The 23,191-nt window shown below is 37.0% G+C and overlaps 1 protein-coding gene across 2 annotated transcripts; it reads left to right on the forward strand.

Annotated features, from left to right (window-relative positions):
• The first annotated feature begins 929 nt into the window (after nt 1-929).
• Nucleotides 930-23,191, forward strand: IFI44 (interferon induced protein 44). Of its 2 annotated transcripts, XM_007191795.2 has the most exons (8): nt 930-1,033; nt 1,280-1,725; nt 6,140-6,176; nt 6,878-7,073; nt 7,231-7,380; nt 18,818-18,989; nt 20,059-20,159; nt 21,950-23,191. In XM_007191795.2, the coding sequence occupies exons 2-8, from the start codon at nt 1,290-1,292 to the stop codon at nt 22,136-22,138; spliced, it is 1,281 nt and encodes a 426-aa protein (XP_007191857.1). In that variant the 5' UTR covers nt 930-1,033; nt 1,280-1,289; the 3' UTR covers nt 22,139-23,191. The 2 variants fall into 2 exon arrangements, with proteins under 2 accessions (XP_007191857.1, XP_007191858.1); XM_007191796.3 differs by lacking the exon at nt 20,059-20,159 and having other exon boundaries at nt 21,950-22,122.

Raw genomic sequence — 23,191 nt, forward strand, 5'->3', positions numbered from 1 at the left:
AAGATTGGTATCTTTCTCATAAGATTATTGAAATAAATAAATGAGATAACATGGAAAGTGCCTTGCAATAATAAACATATGATAACTTCTGGCACTTTTTTAGCTAAGTAAATATACTTAAAAGCTGCTTAAAATATCTTTATTAGATATTGCTTTTTAAAATAGAGTCAAAAACTTAATTCCTTTTTGGGCCAGGCGAATAATTTAAAAAGTTCAGAACCAGGAATAGCGGATTTGTGAGGACAATTGGAACTGGAATGATATAAAAGCATTCAAACTTAAAATCCACTCCCTGGCCCCAGAAAGAGAAAGAAAGGAAGAAAGAAAGAACGAAAGAAAGAAAGAAAAGGAAATGTGGTGGCCTTACAAAACAAATCTGCAGGTTGTGTTCAGTCTATACGACACAAGTTTGTGATCCCCAGCAATGTGAAGTCAGAGAAGGGGTTTTAGTGTGAACTTTATATAATTTAGTATGTATTTTACAAATGAAGTTGACTGGCTCTGTTGAGAAAGAATTGGAGAGGAGGCAAGCAGAAAAATAGAGGGACCAATTAGGAGACTGTTTTAACAATCTACATATATTGGTTTAGAAAACATTGATAGCAGAGATGAAGAGGAGTGAATGTATTTGAGATACCTTCCGGAGGTAGAATAGACAGTGCTTTCTTGTATGTCCATGTACAGAAACTGATTGAATTTTCCTTAAAAGATTTTTTTTTTAAAGTCATTTTAAGAAAAGGTAGCGAGCTATTAGGTTTTTTTCCTGCTGACTTCAATTCCTTGATTCTTCCAATATTATTTTTATATGACTTCGCTATCTAAAATTAGCTGGATTCCTTTATGCTTGCTCATTGGAGGGAAATGGGCACACTGCCAACTGGGCTGGGCCACACTGAGTTTCAGTTTCCTTTTATCTGAGTCTCAGAAGCCTCAAGGTTGCTGAGAAATTTTCTCCTCCCACTTTGCGCCTGCCTCCCTGTCCAGACAGAGCAACTACTCTCAGCTTCAGCCCTTGTATAGATCCTCCAAACAGGTAAATGACTTGCTGCTTTCCACTTTTCCCAGCCTCTTGCAAACAAGTCTTTTTTGTTTTTAATTTAAAAAGTAATTATTTAGAATGAAAAACTAGCTAATGACTTTTCTTGCTATCTATTCACCCTCCTTTTACTCATTTCATTTGTAATGTAAAGTAAATAAAAGGCATAAATGCAAACTTTGTGGCAGTACATATTATCTGTTTTTCAATATTTAATGGAAAATGTATTTGATTTTCCACCAGATTGAGAAGTATGGCAATGACAACTTGTTTGACATGGATGCAAGAAAAAAAGCTGCAAAATCATTTTGGAGAAAAGCAGTTTAGCCTTCTCTATAAGGCCAGTGTCCATGAATTCTCTAGTGAAAGTTTGCTTCAGAGATGCTCTAAACAAGGACCTATTATAACAGTGATTCATAGTGAAGATCACATTCTTGGGGCATATGTGCCAAAGAGCTACCCGGAATACTGTTTCATTATCCTTTTTGCCTTTCAAGAGACTACAATTTCACAATGCAAAATAGGGCCATTTCAACTATCTATGTTGTTTTGTGAAAGTGATAGAAATTCTGAATTCAATATAAACCTAGAGAAAAAAGAGGTGGCTATTAGCATAAATACAATGGGCAAACTTGGACTACCTCAGTGTGATATTTCCTTCCAGGAATGTGAAGTTTTTCGATGTGAAGGTAGGTTTAACCAGATAACGCTATATAGAGTTCTCTTTATGTTTGGAGGGTTCTAGCTGACTCATTCCTGTAAGGAACAATAACTTTTATACTTGTCCTTATCTCCAGGTGGCCCAGACTGAAACCTGGCCACAAATTGTTTTCTACAACACAACCATGGTCAAAAGTAGAATATACAGAGTTTTCTGTGGAGTGTGGGGAATGGGTGGGGAGGAAGCGGTAGTGTGAAAGGAAGAGAGAGAGAGAGAGAGAGAGAGAGAGAGAGAGCACAGAAAGCAAACTTGAAGATAGTGAGACTGTCAAAAAGAAACCAGAGCTTGAACTTCTTTTGACTGGTACTCAATCCTTTCTGCTGCAGTTTCCTGTTATATCCATTATATCAAAAGACCAAAGTTAATTTACCTAGTTTTTTACTAAAGGACATTTAAATTGTTTCTTATATTTGCTGTTATAAACAATGCTCCTGTAATATCTGTATACATATAACTGTGCACAAAAATACTTCTCTATGGTAACTTCCTGGTAGTGGAATTGCTGTTTAAGAATTATGTACATTTGCATTTTGATAGATCCCTTTCAAAAGCTTCAGTTGTCTGCGCTATCCCCAGGAGTGTTATAGAAATGACTCTTTCCCTGTATCCTTGCCGGTCTTTGCTACTATCAATATTTAGAATCTTCACCAATTTGATGGTCAAAAGATGGTTTCTCATTTAGTTTTTGCTTATCCCTGATTGTTAATGCGTCTACGTGTATTGGTTATTTATATTTCTTCTACGAAATACTTGTTTATATCTATCCACTTAAAAGAGGGGCTCCTGGGAGTAGTATTCCTTGATCATTTATGTTTCCAAACTAATTGTGGTTTTTATACTTAAATGACTAGCAGAGTACATAATTCATGGATCACATTTTATTCTGGGGGATACTGTAATGTTTCCACAGCTTTGGTGTTGCTGTGGAAAACCTTAGGCCAGATTTATTTTTACTTGCAGTATTTTTTTATTGTTTCTCTTTGAGTGATTTGATCTTTCTTCTGGCTGCCCCAAACAGCTTAAAACTTTTTGTTGTTGTTGAAGTCTGATAAATTTACATGGATGCATTATGATGTTGACCCTAACTGATCAGTTAAGTCAACTTTTTATTGAAGTATAACATATAAACAGAAATGCACAATTGATCAGTGTACCAACTGACAAACTTTTATAAATTGGACACAGTCATGTAACCAGTACTTGGATGAAGAAATAGATTATTACCATTGTTTCAGAAGACTCCTTTATGACTCCTCTCAGTTATTACTAACCAAAGGTAACGATTATTCTGGCTCCTATTAACATTAATTAATACTTATTATTTTTCAATTTTATATAACTGGAACTATACCAAAGTGTGTGTTCTTCTGTGTCTGGCCTCTTTCATTCAATATTATGTGTAAGAGGTTTGGCTAATACAAGGGATTGGATTATAAAATCAGACCTCTGCAAATCAGATGTCTTACCTAGTATCAAGTTTTACTAATAATTTCAAGAATAAAGGCTATCAAAAATCTCAGAGAAGTCAGGAAGAGTACTAAGATATTCTGTGTGGCTCCTAATTTTTTCCTTCCCATATTAGACATATGTTTTCTGGTTAAGAACAGAAGGCAGCATTTTTAAATGAAGTTTGTGGGCCACCTTACATATTGAAGAGTGATTAGATTATGGAACATTTATATGCCAGTGATATGGGCTCCCAAATTACGATTAAGGCATGTTGAAGCCCTAACCTCCAGTGTGAGTATACATGGAGACAGGGTCTCTAGGAAGTAATTAAGCTTAAGTGAGGTCATAAGAATGGGACCTTAATCTGATAGGGATAAAGTAAGTTTCCATATAAGAAGGGACACCAGGGAGGTTTTTCCCTCTCCCCACGAATCCACAAGAAAATGACTTGCGAGCACACAGCAAGATGGTAGCCACTTTCCTACACGCCAAGAGGAAAGGCCTCAGAATGAAACCTGCTTTGCCCACATCTGGATGTTGGACTTAGCCTCCAGAATGCGAGAAGTAAATTTCTGTTGTTTAAGCCACCCAGTCTGTGGTAATATGTACAGCAGCCTGAGCAGACTGAGACAATCAGCTTATGTGACATTTCTAGGAAGACATGCCTCATAAATCCATAAAATCTGGATTTATTTACTGTAAGTAATTCTTAGCCAGGAACATCCTGTCAAAGACATTCAAGAGATAAGTACTCTCCTTGTAGCAAATATCATTAGTTTATTTCCCAGGAGACAAGGTTATTAGCATATTTATAAGAAAATTAGTCCCAGTCACTTCTTTTTTTTCTTTCCCTGGTAAAGTAAGTGAATGTATCCCAGGCCAGCTATTTTAACTTATAACTCCCTAGTAATTCATCCATAGTATTATATGTAGTAGTAATTTTTTCCTTTTAATTTTTATATAATATTCCATTGTAATGATTCCATCACACTTTAAAAAAATAATCAAATCACTTTTGGTGACCATTTGGGTTTTCCAGTTTGGAGCTATCACAAATAATACTGCTATAAATATTCTTCTGTGTGTCTTTTGGTTCGCATATATACATAATTTTTTGAAGAATATAAGTATGAAATTTCTGGGTCATTGGGTATGTGTATTTTCAGTTTCAGTAGATACTGATAAAGTTTTCCAACACTGTCATACCATTCTACTACCACAAGCAGTGTATGAAACTTTCTGTCACTCTAAATCTTTCCCCAAACCTTTTATCACTGGTTTTACAATATATAGCCATTCTGGTATGTGACCTGTGGTGTGACGTTTTGTCAGTTTGGCTTTCTTTAGTTAGACTAGTTAGTAATTTATTTATTTCATATTTTAAAGTAATTAATTACTATATTAATTTATCCCTTTTTTCAATTTATGAATTTGTCTTTGTATTTTTGTTATTAATATATTCTTATATTTCTAAGGTTTGTTCCCCTCTATTCTTTTCTATTTCTTTCCTTCTTCCTTGTTATTCATGAAAGGTACTTTTATCCCAAGATTGATATGAAGCATTTATATTGTTGTTATTTCCTATATATTTACTATTGTGATTTTTAATTTCCTTTTGGATGTTAAAGTATCTAAAAAATGATTTGTAAAATCCTAAGAGGTTGCCCTTCTCTTTGTTTACACTTGTTCTTTTCCAGTTTTATTATATTGCAATCATTGAATGCAGTTCTTCACTATTTCTCCTTTTGGTAATTTAAAGAGGCTTTCTTTGTAACCATACATACAGCTATATTTATAAATGTTCCATGCAGTATTATTTTTTTGTTGTTTAGAGAATTACCAGCATCACTACACCTAGTCCTTTCAGTTTTAAATCCACCATAAAAGAGTATCTCTTTCCGGGGCTTCCCTGGTGGTGCAGTGGTTAAGAATCTGCCTGCCAATACAAAGGACACGTGTTCGAGCCCTGGCCCGGGATGATCCCACATGCCGCGGAGCAGCTAAGCTCGTGCACCACAACTACTGAGCCTGCGCTCAAGAGCCTGCAAGCCACAACTACTGAGCCCACATGCCACAGCTACTGAAGCCTGTGTGCCTAGAGCCCGTGCTCCACAACAAGAGAAGTCACCACAATGAGAAGCCTGTGCACCACAACGAAGAGTAGCCCCCGCTTACTGCAACTAGAGAAAGCCTGCACACAGCAAGGGTGACCAAACACAGCCAAAAATTAAAAAAAAACCCAAAAAACAAACAAATAAATAAATAAATTTATATATATATTAAAAAAATTATATCTTTCCAAGAAACAAAAGAATTCTGGGTCTGAGTCTCCTTGGTTCAAATGAAGACCTAAGCCCACCCCTGAACCACTCACTGTGCTCTGATTGGCTATGCACAAGTACTACATTCTCTTCTGCACCAAGAAGAAAATCAATTGGATTGGAAGTTCCAGGAAGCCCAATTGTTGATAGTAGGTTTTGGAGAAAATCTGGTGCCGTGGTTTTTTGATTTGTGTGTCCTTGCTCATTATCCCTTTCAGACCTATTGGATTTATGGAGGAGAAAATATCTTAGAGTGTTTCCAGTCTTTCCCTAGCCTGTGCATGCCTCTAGACCTTGCTTCTCTGATTCAGAGAGGACTCCAGCCCTCATCTCTCATGTTGAAGTGGGCCACCCACTACTGCTGAGTAATTTGGTGAGAAAAGATCTGCTGACGCTATAGTCTTGCAGCGCCTACATTGAGTCTAGCTCTGGACTCTTCAAATGAAATATGTTAAGATTTCCCATAATTTTCTCCACTTGCTTTTCATCATACTGCACTGTTCCTACAGAAAGGCTATTTTTATATTTTTTTCCTAGTGAATTCATGGCATTCATTCAGTGCCAGTCATTCAACAACTTGTAATCTTCATTATTCTTTGATTATTTCTCTAGATTTATTGGACAAAAGGAGGATGGATGGGCTCACTGAGTAAGTCAATGTTCTTAATGTTCTATTATTCTATTCATTATCTTAGACTTATTCTATTATAGGTTTTGTCAATAAAATTCGTAGCGCAAATTATAGCAGATAACTTGTGGATTACCAAGAACAAGTTATATTTATAATCATAAAATATTTTGTAAGAGTAATGTTAAAACAAAAAGAACACTGAGTGGATGAAAGACATTTCTAATGTTTTTATATACTTGAAAGGAAATAATTATTTGGCTGAATGTCTACACTTTTGCTTAGAATTCTTACAGCTATGGTTGGTTTCAACTACTTCAGGGCAGGGGTGGTTGGCAGGTGGGGAATACCTATCATGAACTTCAAGGACATGTTAGAAATTTTCTACTTCTATAAACCTCAAAAGTCACGTATTACGTTGTGGTTTTTGAAGTTTATTATTGATAATTTATCTTCATGTTTAACATAATTGCTGTTTATTCCAAGGTTTATATATGCTTAAATCTGAAAGGTTTTATGTCTGATTGGCTTTAGTTAAAACTGTTACTTTTACTTCTTTTACAATAGGATTTGAGATAGGATATTTTCATGTCTTTTAATACAAGATGCTAGTCAAAAATAAATAATAACATATGAGAAAAGAGACTGAATTCTAGGAAAATTTATGGTAGAGTCTTGTGACCTAACCTTAGTCAACTGTTAAAATTGTCTTGTCTAAACAGGCTCAGGGAGAGCTTATTGACTGCTATAAGAACTTACGAACCATATGGAGGCCGGGTTCGCCAAGTACGAATTCTGCTTTTGGGTCCAATTGGAGCCGGGAAGTCTAGCTTTTTCAACTCAGTGAAGTCTGTTTTCCGAGGCCATGTAACAAACCAGGCTTTGGTGGGGTCTAAGACAACTGGGGAATCTGAAAAGGTGAGTCTGTTCTAGGTCACTCAGCCTTTGCTTCTTTGTTCAAGTTAATTATATTTGAAAAGTCTTTTGCTGATCAATTTCATTACATGTAGACTTCATTTCAATTTACAGTTTTTTAGAAAATGAACTTTTAAAGTCATTTTTTTTTCCTCTGCAGTACAGAACATATTTCATTAAGGACGGGAAGGATGGCAACACCCTGCCATTTATTCTGTGTGACTCAATGGGGCTGAGTGAGAAAGAAGAAGGGCTGCACATGGATGACATACCCTATATCTTAGAAGGCTGCATTCCTGACAGATACCAGGTAAGATTTGGCTAATTATTGAGAAAGTATAATTGATACTTGAAATGTTTATTTTTGCCCACTATCGACAATATTAGACTCTAGTTTAGTGCACTGGCATTATTTTTTTTTTTTTTAATTATTTATTTATTTATCTATTTATGGCTGTGTTGGGTCTTCGTTTCTGCGCAAGGGCCCTCTCCAGTTGCGGCAAGCGGGGGCCACTCTTCATCGCGGTGCGCGGGCCCCTCACCATCGCGGCCTCTCTTGTTGCGGAGCACAGGCTCCAGACGCGCAGGCTCAGCAATTGTGGCTCACGGGCCCAGCTGCTCCGCGGCACGTGGGATCCTCCCAGACCAGGGCCCGAACCCGTGTCTCCTGCATCGACAGGCAGACTCTCAACCACTGCGCCACCAGGGAAGCCCACTGGCATTATTTTATTAAACTACACTTGTTCAAGATATTTTTCTGCTTTTTGATATTTTATTTTATAAAGAATTAAAACATCCATAGGGTTCTTCTCTCATAGTTGTTATAACAACTCTGAATGTTGTTATACATTCAATTGCTTTTGGCTATGTGAAACAGAAGTCTAACTACATCAATTTACTCACAAGGGTGATTTTTCTTATGTAACAGAAAGTTTGAAGGTAGGCCACTTTGGGCAAGTGTGGAAGGTTATTAATTTCATGTGTCCTTCTGACTTTCTGTTCTGAGATCCTCAGCATAAGGCTATGGTTGTAATGTTTGCCCCCCACCCTCCATTCACATGTTGAAGCCTTAATCCATAGTGTGATGATGTTTGGAGACAGAGCAAGTTTGGGAGGTGATTAGGTCATGATGGTGAAGCCCTCATGAATGTAATTAGTGCCCTTGTGAGAAAGGACACAAGAGAGATGACCTCTCTTGCAGCCATATGAGGACACAGCAAGAAGGTGGCTGTCTACACACCAGGGTCTAACCACACACAAAATTTACCAGCACCTTGATCTTGGATTTCTTAGTTTCCAGAACTATGAGAAATAAAAATTTCTTGTTTAAGTAACCCAATACGGTAACTTGTTATAGCAGCCCAAGCTGACTAAGACATGTGGTTTCATCTTTATGTTCTCAAGATATTCATGCTAAGCACCATTGGTGTTCCAGGCAAGAGGAAGGAAGAGATTAAAGAGAAAAGCTACTTTAGTCTGCCTTTTAAAAAACTTTCCCGTTCCTTTTTATAAACATTTAGATCTTAAGTTAATTATTAATTCACCTTGTTCCAAATGAATAGGCGATGTGCTAACATCTTTTATTGAATGCTGTATCTTTCCCTTCTAAATATGGGTATTTATTATTGCAATCTATAGTTTGTCCTATTAATGTATTTGTCAATTCCTTTATAATATTGCTTTTATTACCATATTGTCTAATTGTTTTAATTGCCATAGCAATCAATTATGTCTTGATAACCCACTGGATGTCATATTCATTATTCATTTCTCACATGTTTTGGACTATTTTATACATATACTTTTCTTTTTCTAAATGAACTTGTTAGTGTTTTATTTGATTGTTTGTATTTGTGTTTGATTTGTTGGAGCTTTGATTGAAATTACATTAAAGCTGTATATTGAATGTTGATATACATCTTTACATATCCAGTGTTTTTATCCAGAAACAGAGCATGCTTTATTTTTATATGCATGCAAGCTTCTTTCATTCTTTAATGTAGAGTTATCTTGTAGAGGTATTTAGTTTATTTTAAAATATTCTTTAAAAGAAATATTTATTTAGAGAATGTTAAACCCATGCAAAAGTGGACAAAATAATTTAATGAATTTACATTTGCATAGCTTCAACAATTTTTTATTTATAGCCAATCGTGTTTCATCTGTGCCTACCCACTTTCTCCTCTCCTGTATTATTTGGAAGAAGATCTGAGAAGTCATAATATTTCATCCATAAATGAATATGCATTTAAATACTTATAAATATATATATACACATAAGGTCATATGTGTCTTTTATTAAACATAGCCATGATATGCTTATCACATCTAAGAGTAATAGCTGCTCTTAATTTATCAAATATTACCCATTTCTATTTCTCTTTTAAGTATCATGCATCTTTTATAACTGTTCAAAAAATTATTCAAATAAATCTATCCAACCTGTTTTATTTTTTAATTTTTTTGAAGGAGCATGCTAGGTTTATTAGAAGAGTGACAAGAACAGAATTCATAATTACATTTTTTTAAGCGTTTTTATTGGAGTATAATTGCTTTACAACGGTGTGTTAGTTTCTGCTTTATATCAAAGTGAATCAGTTATACATATACATATATCCCCATATCTCTTCCCTCTTGTGTCTCCCTTCCTCCCACCCTCCCTATCCCACCCTTCTTGCTGGTCACAAAGCACTGAGCAGGTCTCCCTGTGCTATGCGACTGCTTCCCACTAGCTATCTATTTTACATTTGGTAGTGTATATATGTCTATATATACACTACCACTCTCTCACTTTGTCCCAGCTTACCCTTCCCTCTCCCCATGTCCTCAAGTCCATTTTCTAGTAGGTATGCATCTTTATTCCCGTCTTGGTCCTAGGTGCTTCCTGACCTTTTTTTTTTTTTTTTTTTGATTCCATATATATGTGTTAGCATACGGTATTTGTTTTTCTCTTTCTGACTTACTTCACTCTGTATGACAGACTCTAGGTCCATCCACCTCACTACAAATAACTCAATTTCGTTTCTTTTTACGGCTGAGTAATATTCCATTGTATATATGTGCCACATCTTCTTTATCCATTCATCTGTTGATGGACACTTAGGTTGCTTCCATGTTCTGGCTATTGTAAATAGAGCTGCAATGAACGTTGTAGTACATGACTCTTTTTGAACTATGTTTTTCTCAGGGGAAATGCCCAGTAATGAGATTGCTGGGTCGTACGGTAGTTCTATTATTAGTTTTTTAAGGAACCTCCATACTGTTCTCCATAGTGGCTGTATCATTTTACATTCCCACCAACAGTATATGAGGGTTCCCTTTACTCCACACCCTCTCCAGCATTTATTGTTTGTAGATTTTTTTGATGATGGCCATTCTGACCTGTGTGAGATGATATCACATTGTAGCTTTGATTTACATTTCTCTAATGATTAATGATGTTGAGTATAATTTGCCATATGTTTGCAGGCAATCTGTATATCTTCTTTGGAGAAATGTCTATTTAGGTATTCTGACCATTTTTGGATTGGGTTGTTTGCATTTTTGATATTGAGCTGCAAGTGCAGCTTGTAATTTTTGGAGATTAATCCTTTGTCAGTTGCTTCATTTGCAAATATTTTCTCCCATTCTGAGGGTTGTCTTTTCATCTTGTTCATGATTTCCTTTGCTGTGCAAAAGTTTTTAAGTTTCATTAGGTCCCATTTGTTTATTTTTGTTTTTATTTCCATTTCTCTAGAAGGTGTGTCAAAAAGGATCTTGCATGATTTATGTCATGGTGTATTCTGCCTATGTTTTCCTCTAAGAATTTGATAGTGTCTGGACTTACATTTAGGTCTTTAATCCATTTTGAGTTTATTTTTCTGTATGGTGTTAGGAAGGGTTCAAATTTCATTTTTTTACATGTAGCTGTCCAGTTTTCCCAGCACCACTTATTGAAGAGGGTGTCTTTTCTCCATTGTATATTCTTGCCTCCTTATCAAAGATTAGGTGACCATATGTGCGTGGGTTTACCTCTGGGTTTTCTAACCCATTCCATTGATCTATATTTCTGTTTTTGTGCCAGTACCATACTGTCTTGATTACTGTAGCTTTGTAGTACTGTCCGAAGCCTGGAAGCCTGATTCCTCCAGGTCCGCTTTTCTTTCTCAAGATTGCTTTAGCTATTCAGGGTCTTTTGTGTTTCCATACAAATTGTGAAATATTTTGTTCTAGTTCTGTGAAAAATGCCACTGGTAGTTTGATAGGGATTGCATTGAATCTATAGATTGCTTTGGGTTGTATAGTCATTTTCACAATGTTGATTCTTCCAATCCAAGAACATGGTATGTCTCTCCATCTATTTGTATCATCTTTAATTTCTTTCATCAGTGTCTTATAATTTTCTGCATACAGGTCTTTTGTCTCCTTAGGAAGGTGTATTCTGTGGTATTTATTCTTCTTGTTGCAATGGTAAATGGGAGTGTTTTCTTAATTTCACTTTTAGATTTTTCATCATTAGTGTATAGGAATGCAAGAGATTTCTGTGCATTAATTTTGTATCTTGCTACTTTACCAAATTCATTGATTAGCTCTAGGAGTTTTCTGGTAGCATCTTTAGGATTCTCTATGTATAATATCATGTCATCTGCAAACAGTGACAGCTTTACTTCTTCTTTTCTGATTTGCATTCCTTTTATTTCTTTTTCTTCTCTGATTGCTGTGGCTAAAACTTCCAAAACTATGTTGAATAATAGTGGTGAGAGTGGGCAACCTTGTCTTGTTCCTGATCTTAGTGAAAATAGTTTCAGTTTTTCACCAGTGAGGACGATGTTGGCTGTGGGTTTGTCATATATGGCCTTTATTATGTTGAGGAAAGTTCCCTCTATGCCTACTTTCTGCAGGGCTTTTCTCATAAATGGGTGTTGAATTTTTGTCAAAAGCTTTTTCTGCATCCATTGAGATAATCATATGGTTTTTCTCCTGCAATTTGTTAATATGGTGTATCACATTGATTGATTTGATTATATGGAAGAATCCTTGCATTCCTGGGATAAACCCCACTTGATCATGGTGTATGATCCTTTTAATGTGCTGTTGGATTCTGTTTGCTAGTATTTTATTGAGGATTTTTGCATGTATGTTCATCGGTAATATTGGTCTGTAGTTTTCTTTTTTTGTGACATCTTTTTCTGGTTTTGGTATCAGAGTGATGGTGACCTTGTAGAATGGGTTTTGGAGTGTTCCTCCCTCTGCTATATTTTGGAAGAGTTTCAGAAGGATAGGTGTTAGCTCTTCTCTAAATGTTTGATAGAATTCGCCTGTGAAGCCATCTGGTCCTGGGCTTTTGTTGGTTTGAAGATTTTTTAATCACAGTTTCAATTTCAGTGCTTGTGATTGGTCTGTTCATATTTTCTATTTCTTCCTGGTTCAGTCTTGGAAGGTCGTGCATTTCTACGAATTTGCCCATTTTATTGGCATATAGTTGCTTGCAGCAATCTCTCATGATACTTTGTATTTCTATAGTGTCAGTTGTTACTTCCCCTTTTTCATTTCTAATTCTATTGATTTGAGTCTTCTCCCCTTTTTTCTTGATGAATCTGGTGATGGTTTGTAAATTTTGTTTGTCTTCTTAAAGAACCAGCTTTTAGTTTTATTGATCTTTGCTATTGTTTCCTTCATTTGTTTTTCATTTATTTCTTATCTGATCTTTATGATTTCTTTCCTTCTGTTAACTTTGGGGGGTTTTTTGTTCTTCTTTCTCTAATTGCTTTAGTTGTAAGGTTAGATTGTTTATTTGGGATGTTTCTAGTATCTTGAGGTAGGATTCTATTGCTATAAACTTCCCTCTTAGAACTGCTTTTGCTGCATCCCATAGGTTTTGGTCATGGTGTTTTCACTGTCATTTGTTTCTAGGTATTTTTTGATTTCCCGTTTGATTTCTTCAGTGATCTCTTGGTTATTAAGTAGTGTATTGTTTAGCCGCCATGTGTCTTTATTTTTTACAGATTTTTTCCTGTAATTGATATCTAGTCTCATAGTGTTGTGGTCAGAAAAAATACTTGATATGATCTCAATTTCCTTAAATCTACCAAGGCTTGACTTGTGACCCAAGATATGATCTATCCTGGAGAATGTTCCATGAGCACTTGAGAAGAAAGTGTATTCTTTTGTTTTTGGATGGAATGTCCTATAAATATCAATTAAGTTCTTCTTGTTTAATGTATCATTTAAAGCTTGTGCTTCCTTTTTTATTTTCATTTTGGATGATCTGTCCATTGGTGAAAGTGGGGTGTTAAAGTCCCCTACTATTATTGTGTTACTATTGGTTTCCCCTTTTATGGCTGTTAGTATTTGCCTTATGTATTGAGGTGCTCCTATGTTGGGTGCATAAATATTTACAATTGTTATATCTTCTTCTTGGATCGATCCCTTGATCATTATGTAGTGTCCTTCTTTGTCTCTTGTAATAGTCTTTGTTTTAAAGTCTATTTTGTCTGCTATGAGAATTGCTACTCCAGCTTTCTTTTGATTTCCATTTGCATGGAATCTCTTTTCCCATCCCCTCTGTTTCAGTCTGTATGTGTCCCGAAGTCTGAAGTGGGTCTCTTGTAGACAGCATATATACGGGTCTTGTTTTTGTATCCATATAGCCAGTCTATGTCTTTTGGTTGGAGCATTTCATCCATTTACATTTAAGGTAATTATCAATATGTATGTTCCTATTACCATTTTCTTAATTGTTTTGGGTTTGTTATTGTAGGTCTTTTCCTTCTCTTGTGTTTCCTGCCTAGAGAAGTTCCTTTAGCATTCGTTGTAAAGCTTGTTTGGTGGTGCTAAATTCTCTTAGCTTTTGCTTGTCTGTAAAGGTTTTAATTTCTCCATCAAATCTGAATGAGATCCTTGCTGGGTAAAGTAATCTTGGTTGTAGGTATTTCCCTTTTATCACTTTAAATATGTCCTGCCACTCCCTTCTGGCTTGCAGAGTTTCTGCTGAAAGATCAGCTGTTAACCTTATGGGGATTCCCTTGTATATTATTTGTTGTCTTTCCCTTGCTGCTTTTAATATTTTTTCTTTGTATTTAATTTTTGATAGTTTGATTAATACGTGTCTTGGCGTGTTTCTCCTTGGATTTACCCTGTATGGAACTCTCTGTGCTTCCTGGACTTGATTAACTATTTCCTTACCCATATTAGGGAAGTTTTCAACTATAATCTCTTCAAATATTTTCTCAGTCCCTTTCTTTTTCTCTTCTTCTTCTGGAACCCCTATAATTCGAATGTTGGTGCATTTAATATTGTTCCAGAGGTCTCTGCGACTGTCCTCAATTCTTTTCATTCTTTTTCTTTATTCTGCTCTGCAGTCATCATTTCTACTATTTTATCTCCCAGGTCACGTATCCATTCTTCTGCCTCTGTTTTTCTGCTATTGATCCCTTCTAAGGAATTTTTAATTTCATTTATTGTGTTGTTCATGATTGTTTGTTTCCCTTTACCTCTTCTAGGTTCTTGTTAAACGTTTCTTGTATTTTCTCTATTCTATTTGCAAGATTTTGGATCATCTTTTCTATCATTATTCTGAATTCTTTTTCAGGTAGACTGCCTATTTCCTCTTCATTTGTTAGGTCTGGTGGGTTTTTACCTTGCTCCTTCATTTGTTGTGTGTTTCTTTGTCTTCTCATTTTGTTTAACTTACTGTGTTTGGGGTCTCCTTTTTGCAGGCTGCAGTTTCATAGTTCCCGTTGTTTTTGGTGTCTGTCCCCAGTGACTAAGGTTGGTTCAGTGGGCTGTGTAGGCTTCCTTGTGGAGGGGACAAGTGCCTGTGCTCTGGTCATTGAGGCTGAATCTTGTCTTTCTGGTGGGCAGGTCCACGTCTTGTGGTGTGTTTTGGGGTGCCTGTGACCTTATTATGATTTTCGGCAGCCTGTCTGCTAATGGATGGGTTTGTATTCCTGTCTTGGTAGTTGTTTGGCATAGGGTGTCCAGCACTGGAGTTTCCTGGTCATTGAGTGGAGGTGGGTCTTGGTGTTGAGATGGAGATCTCTGAGAGATTTTCACTATTTGATATTACATGGAGCTGGGAGGTCTCTCGTGGACCAATGTCCTGAACTTGGCTCTCCCACCTCAGTGGCACAGCCCTGAAGCCTGGCTGGAGCACCAAAGGCCTGTCATCCACACGGCTCAGAATAAAAGGGTGAAAGAAAGAAAGAAAGAAAGAAAAAGATAAAATTAAATTAAATTAAATTAAAAAGTTATTAAAATAAAAACAAAAAATAAGTATTAAAAATTTCTTTTAAGTAATTAAAAAGAAAGAAAGAAAGAAAGAAAGAAAGAAGAGAACAACCAAAACAAATCCTCCAATGATAACAAGCACTGAAAACTACACTAAAAAAAAAAAAAAAAAAGGACAGATAGAACCCTAGGACAGATGGTAAAAGCAAAGCTATACAGACAAAATCACACACAGAAGCATATGCATACACACTCACAAAAAGAGAAAAAGGGGAAAAAAATATATATCTTTGCTCGCAAAGTCCAACTCCTCAATTTGGGATGATTCGTTGTCTATTCAGGTATTCCAGAGATGCAGGGTAAATCAAATTGACTGCTGGGAGAGATTTCCCTTTCTCTTCTTTGTTCGCACAGCTCCCGGGGTTCAGCTTTGGATTTTGACCCGCCTCTGCGTGTAGGTCGCCTGAGGGTGTCTGTTCTTTGCTCAGACAGGATGGGGTTAAAGGAGAAGCTGATTCAGGGGCTCTGGTTCACTCAGGCCAGGGGGAGGGAGGGGTACGGAATGCGGGGCGAACCTGCGGCGGCAGAGGCCGGCGTGACGTTGCACCAGCCTGAGGCATGCCGTGCGTTCTCCTGGGGAAGTTGTCCCCGGATCACGGGATCCTGGCAGTGGCGGGCTACACAGGCTCCCAGGAGGCGAGGTGTGGATAGTGGCCTGTGCTCGCACACAGGCTTCTTGGTGGCAGCAGCAGCAGCCTTAGCGTCTCAGGCCCGTCTCTGGTGTCCGCGCTGATAGCCGTGGCTCGCGCCCGTCTCTGGAGCTCATTTAAGAGGTGCTCTTAATCCCCTCTCCTCATGCACCAGGAAACAAAGAGGCAAGAAAAAGTCTCTTGTCTCTTCAGCAGCTCCAGACCTTTTCCCGGACTCCTCCCGGCTAGCTGTGGAGCACTAGCCCCTTCAGGCTGTGTTCATGCAGCCAACCCCAGTCCTCTCCCTGGGATCCGACCGAAGCCCGAGCCTCAGCTCCCAGCCCCCGCCCACCCCGGCGGGGGAGCAGACAAGCCTCTCGGGCTGGTGAGTGGTGCTCGGCGCCAAGCCTCTGTGTGGGAGTCTCTCCATTTTGCCCTCTGCACCCCTGTGGCTGTGCTCTCCTCTGTGGCTTCAAAGCTTCCCCTTCCGCCATCCGCAGTCTCCGCCAGTGAAGGGGCTTCCTAGTGTGTGGAAACCTTTCCTCCTTCACAGCTCCCTCCCACTGGTGCAGGTCCCGTCCCTATTCTTTTGTCTCTGTTTTTTCTTTTTTCTTTTGCCCTACCCAGGTACGTAGGGAGTTTCTTGCCTTTTGGGAGGTCTGAGGTCTTCTGCCAGCGTTCAGTAGGTGTTCTGTAGGAGTTGTTCCACATGTAGATGTATTTCTGATGTATTTGTGGGGAGGAAGTTGATCTCCACGTCTTACTCTTCCACCATCTTGAAGCTCCTCCCAGCCTCTTTTAATCTGTATGTTCTGCCTCTATATCTTCTGGTATTTTTCTTTGAAAAAAAAATTTTTTAAGACATTTCATTGTTTGTTCTGTAGACTAACCCATAGTCTGAACTTTGCTGTTTGAACCCCTCGATGTAGTTTTCCATGGTCCTCTGTTTTCTATGTATCCTAAAAACTGGTAGTTGAACCTGGAGGCATGTTCAGATTCAGCTTCTACTTCATAGGTGGTGTTGTGTTCTTTCATGAAGAGGCACACAACATTGGGTTTTCTCATTTTTCTAATATAGATATTAATTAATATTCAATGCCTAGATCCTTTATTCATGAGTGTGAAAATAGTGATATTCTTTTTCTATCACTCCTTTTTCATTTCACATATGAAAGAGAAACTTCCCCTCATCTACTCCTTGGGTACTTAGTGGTACAGTTTATATAGGAAAGGCAGGATGTATGCTTCATTTTTTTCTTTTTTGCAAGCTTTTGAATCAGTAAGTTAGTTTTTTGTATCTGCCAATAATGACCATTTATTATTTTATTATTAATATGAACTCATGAATTGAACATATTTGATATATTTCTATCCACTGTAGTTTTTCTTTGTACCGATGCCAGATATACCATCTTTGACAAGTGGGAACCTCTACAATTTGGATGTGGAATCCTTTTGACAGAAACCTAAAAATCTTCTATATTCCTTATTTATGATATACTAGATATCCCAGCCATATCTTGTATATTTCCAGCTCTAGATTTTGAATCAGTTATTTCTCTAAGGAGTCCTGGTTTGGGTCATTAGAACTATTGACTGCTTCTTCGTTGGTCACTGGTTTTTGCCCTTTTCTGTAGACAGGGCTAAGATATACATATGTATGTGTATATATATATATGATAAAATACTTTATAAATTCATGCAGAAACTTTCCATTCAAATACAGGGCTAGAGAATTTTTACTTAATCTCTTCTATCGTCTATCTGATTTCTCCCAGTGGAGAATCCCTATTCTCAAGGACACAAGAGATTGCAGAATATCATGTCACAACTCATTTGCTTTATCTCATGTAATATTCACTGTAATCTCAGAGCAAAAATTCTACTACTACTATAAACTATCTAATCATATTTAATATCAAGATAATATAATCACAATCAAAGCTGGAAACAATTTAGTCTTTTTAACAGATTTTTATATTGTATTTAGGAAGTATCATGTAGTAAGAATATACAAATTACTGTGTTTTCAAGTCAATCAAAGAGTTTCTCTCTGTGTAGTTATGACCCCAGCTGGATGTAAGAGTTTATTTGTTTAATTTTAAGTTATGGATAGCTTTTAAAATTTAATTTTGTTTTATATTTATGTTTATCATTTATATATAAGTCAAATCTATGAAAGAAGGCAGAATCCATTCTTTCTACTCAAAGAATACATTTTTTCTCTGCCTCTTAAAATATAGTCCTCCTCTTATAAGTAACCATATAAAAATTTATGGTTTACTTGTGGTTTCCCCTTTCTTAGCGAAGTGATAGAATACTATATGTTACTGGTGAATCAGACTTTTGCCACTACAAATAGCCCTGAAGTTAATAGCCTTGTACATACATCATTGTGTATTTTTGCCAGGGTATCTGTGGGACAGATTTCCAGCAGAGGAACTGTTAATTCAAGAGTAAATGCATCCCATTTGGACCACGTTTCCCCTTGTATTCTGCCTCATGATACCAGATTTCTTTCTGAATGCTTTCACCTCCACCTTTGCCCATATTGCTTCTTCTATCTAGAACACTTTCTGCCATATCTTTATTCCCTTTATCAGACTAACTCCCTCTATTTTTTAGCTTTCAGAGTATATGTCCCTTCCTCACAGAAGCTTTACCTGACTATGTGAAAGGACAGCTAGCTACTTGCATAATGACTGTCTCCTCTACCAGATTGCTAGCCCTTTAATATTAGAGACCTGCCTGTTTTGTTCACTGTTTCAGTCACTTGCATAGTGCCTGGTACAGAGTGTGTGCTCATAAATATTCATTGAATTAATATGTTGCTTTATGTTTACCTTACAGTTTAATTCCATGAAACCATTCACACCAGGTCTTGGTAACTATACAGGCTGCCCAATGCTGAAGGACAGAATCCATTGTGTGGCATTTGTATTTGATGCCAACTCTGTTGGTCACCTCTCTGATGAGATGGTGGAAAAGATCAGAAGAATTCGAAGGGAGTTGATTAAGTGTGGTGAGTCTCTTTCCACTTTACTACTAAGGGCAATTGATTATACTGTAGGATGCTTTGGGGACAAGATGAAGAACTTAAGAAATTGCATATGTGAATACTCCCTGGTTAATCAGTGTGAGTCAATCAAATCAATCACTCACTAGCTGTGTGACTTTGTGCAGGTGGCTCAAACTTTATGCCTCAATTTTCTGATCTATAAAATTAGTATAATAATAGCTCCTACCTCAGAGATTTATTGTAAAGAGTAAACAAATTAATACAGATGAAGAACTTAGTGCAGTTCTCACTACCTGCTACCACGGCATCCCAGAATGCATTTATTTACCAAGAGTCCTAAATTTCCCCTTTGTGTCTGAAAGGATTGGAAAGTGGAAAAGAACATTTCATTAAGAAAAAGAGGCAGGAAAGTAAAATGTTGAGTAGGGAGAGGTAGCATAAAGGCTTTGGAGAAGGTAAATAGGATGAGGGAATTAGGGTGCCTCACTAGCTTTTCTCGGCTCTGTTATCCATTCTGTTTGGGAATGAGCCAATTTGTCACAACTTTGATTAAGTTAGAAGCAGGGAGTGATTGATTTACTTGCTCACAGAAATTTAAAAGCTTGCAAGGGTGGTGTGCAGGGAGGTGATTGCTAACATTGTGACATCCGAACAATTTATTTGTGATGCTTTGACAAATTCCATCTCCTTCCTGAGGCCTCTTCTCTCCCATCTTGTTTGTTAGAGTCCTTTTGGTCTTTTCTCTAGTTTCCATAAAAACACAACCGTTTGGATGGGATATGAAATCAATCAGTGATATTATAGCATACATTTTAGTTATCTCTTCCAAGAGGGTGGTTTCATTTGAAGCCTCGTCTTTTCCCATAAGAGGCAATGAAGGAAACTTCCTGGGTCAGAGGAATTCCAACTACGAATGAGTAGTTAAGGGGGATTTTTTTGTGGGGGATAGGGAACCTTCCCAAGTCTCTGAAATTGCTCCATAGATAGCCTATCCCGTAACTGATAGTTGATTAAACGAAAAATACTGATGTTTTCTATAATAACGAAAACAATATGGATCTTTTTGGCATAGGTGTGGTCCACGTGGTATTGCTCACTCATGTGGATACCTTGGATCTGATTACAAAAGGTGACCTTATAGACATATACAGATGTGTGCCTGTGAAAGTCAAGGTAATGGATGATGCCATTTGTAAACACATTTTCTGGGGGTACTGTGTCACTATAATGATATATTACTGTGTATAAAAATAAAAGTAAAAATAAGTACCTACTGAGTTTAAGAAGAATTAAAACAATTGCGTGGGATAATTCAGATTCATTTCCCAAGTTTTAAAAGTTAAATATATACTTATCTTTACACTGACACAGATAATCCCATTTATTATAATTTAATTCAGTTAGGTTCAATTCAACTAATATTTATTGATTACCTTGAATGATCAAGCCAGTGTGATAGTCTCTAATCAAATACACAGATAATTAAAACAATTTCCCTGTGCTAAAAAGCATATGATTTTATAGGTAGAGGTGAAGGGATGGGGGGGTAGTATAAGAAAAAATTGACAAAAGAATATGATATGATTGAGTATGATAAATAGAAATGATTAAAAATAAGATGCTTTGAAAGTTTAGAGAAGGAAGAAATTGTATTAAAGTGGATGGGGGAAGATTTCATTACTGGGGTGGTACTGGGAAATGGCTTTCAAGGAGGAGGAGTACTTCAGGAAGTGAAGGGACAAAAAGGGGAAAATATTGAGGCCCTGGGGGCAGCATAAGTCAATACATCAATGAAGGAAATGGCAGCGTGTATCGGAAGCATGGAGTCATTTAGTTTAGCGGAGGGCTGGATCTTTGGAGGAGGAGAGAAAGTGAGAAAGTTACATTTGCTTGAAGTGGTTTTATTAATTAGGTGCATTATGTGGAATCACAGCAATTTTTTTGAAAGAGTAATGATATGACCAAAGTTAAGCTTCACAAAAATTAATCTGCTGCCCATGTGCAGAATAGACTGGAGTCAAAAGGAACCTGGAGGTGGAAACAACAGTTGGGAGGATATAATGATAGCTAATATTTGTTGAACACTAAATATGTGACAGATTTTCTTTTTTTTTTTTTTTTTAACATCTTTATTGGAGTATAATTGCTTTACAATGGTGTGTTAGTTTCTGCTTTATAACAAAGTGAATCAGTTATACATATACATATATCCCCATATCTCTTCCCTCTTGCGTCCCCCTCCCTCCCACCCTCCCTATCCCACCCCTCTAGGTGGTCACAAGGCACTGAGCTGATCTCCCTGTGCTATGTGGCTGCTTCCCACTAGCTATCTATTTTACGTTTGGTAGTGTATATATGTCCATGCCACTCTCTGTGATAGATTTTCTTATTCAATACTTATAACAACCTTATGAGATGGGTACTGTCATTACCACATTTAATAGATAAGTAAACAAAAGCACACAGAGTAAAGCATTTGCCAGTTTACTGGCAATGCTAGGAAGTGACAGAGCCCTACTTTGAACCCAGGGAGTGTGGTTCCACAAATAAACTAGTCTAAGCATGAATTAAGCATCAACATTAAACCAGTCTAGTAAAATAGACTTATCCTGAGAATAACCTTTAAAAGGAAACTGAAGGAAATGATAGATTCTAATATAAGGGTGTTAAAAATTCTTCAATTTCAGAGTAGTTTGTATGGATCTATTAGTTATCTTTAGTTTGTAATTCATCTTGAATCTATTATGTGTATTCTAAATGAAAATTAGCAGTGATATTAGAACTTGGCTTGTGAAGTTCTTGAAGAAACCCCTTTATGGGGCCAGATCTCTGTCTCCACATTCTCCAACAGGACAAGTATTGCCAAGCTCCTACTTTTTGATATTGCTTTCATAATTTATATCAACATAAAATTGTATTTTTCACTGTTTTAAGATTTCTGGGTTTTAAATTCTGTATTGCAGCTAGAGGCAGTTCACAGAGAACTTGGATTTGCTCTTTCTGACATCTTTGTGGTTAGTAATTATACCTCACAGTGGGAGCTGGAGCCTGTCATGGACGTTCTGAACCTCTCTGCATTGAGACAGATGCTGTGGGCTGCAGATGACTTCTTAGAGGATTTGCCTCTTGAGGAAACAAGTAGATGTTTTTGAGATATAGAAGCTTGAAGGTGTCAGCTACATGGCTACTTCCAGTTTGGGTACATCCTAGAGGATCTATACTACTTCTCATCCCCCTTGTCTTATTTTAAAATGACATATTTGAAATGATCGACCTGTGTCATTCCCACTGTCTGAACATCCCAAGCAGTATCCTTGCCCTCTTCTGTTAAAATGGGCTTTGCTGCTTGGGACCCAGAATGGGATTGGCTCAGCATTGTTTCTGATCAGATGTGATCTTTGATAATCGGTTCTTCCTTCAGACCTTATACTTCCACCTTTATTGACTTGACTTTTCAATGCCTCTCCCTTGTCAAAGTCCCTCTTAATACAGTGTGGTCAGTTCTGGGTAGAGGTGTGTGCCTTTCCTGTTTACGACCTCAGATTTTAGTGTTATGTGTATTTTCTGTTATCAGCCTGTGCATAGTACACACTGCACTGTTCCAATCAAAGATCAGACAGAAGTATCAATCTAAACTCAAATCTTATTTTAGCTTGTGGGAAATCAGAGTATCATATCATCTCTAGTTCTCTCTCACTCACAAACTCCTGGGAAACTCTCACACTACTACTTTTGCTGTCCTGACTCTGCCATCTTGGTTTTTCTATTCCTTCTCTTCCTCATGGTGCATGCATTCCCAAAGTCAGGGTTGGCTTAGACCTCCTGTAGCCCAATGTTTCTTCTTCCTACTGGTTGCTTTTCCCTAAATAATCCATTAAGAATATTTTGTTTCTCTTTACTAAGAGATCAGAGGAAAGAAATGATCAGGTGTAAGTAAAGAAAATAAATAAGTGAATGCTTTGCATATTAAAAAGTTTTTAATCTCATCATAGAAGATTAAACAGTGTGAAATGAGAAAACATAGGAGAAAGAGAAATAGTTGAACCTGAGGGGAGTATTTTATTTAAGTCTGGAATGAAGTTACACATACAAGATCATAATACCTATAAAGAGGAACAGGACAATTTAAAGTCATTAATTGTAAAAAAAATTATAATTTCTTTTAAAATTATGTTCTGTGTCTGTGAAAAATTAAAGTTTCTTTT

The sequence above is a fragment of the Balaenoptera acutorostrata genome, chromosome 1 (assembly GCF_949987535.1).
Source record: "Balaenoptera acutorostrata chromosome 1, mBalAcu1.1, whole genome shotgun sequence".
NCBI classification, from domain to species: domain Eukaryota; kingdom Metazoa; phylum Chordata; class Mammalia; order Artiodactyla; family Balaenopteridae; genus Balaenoptera; species Balaenoptera acutorostrata.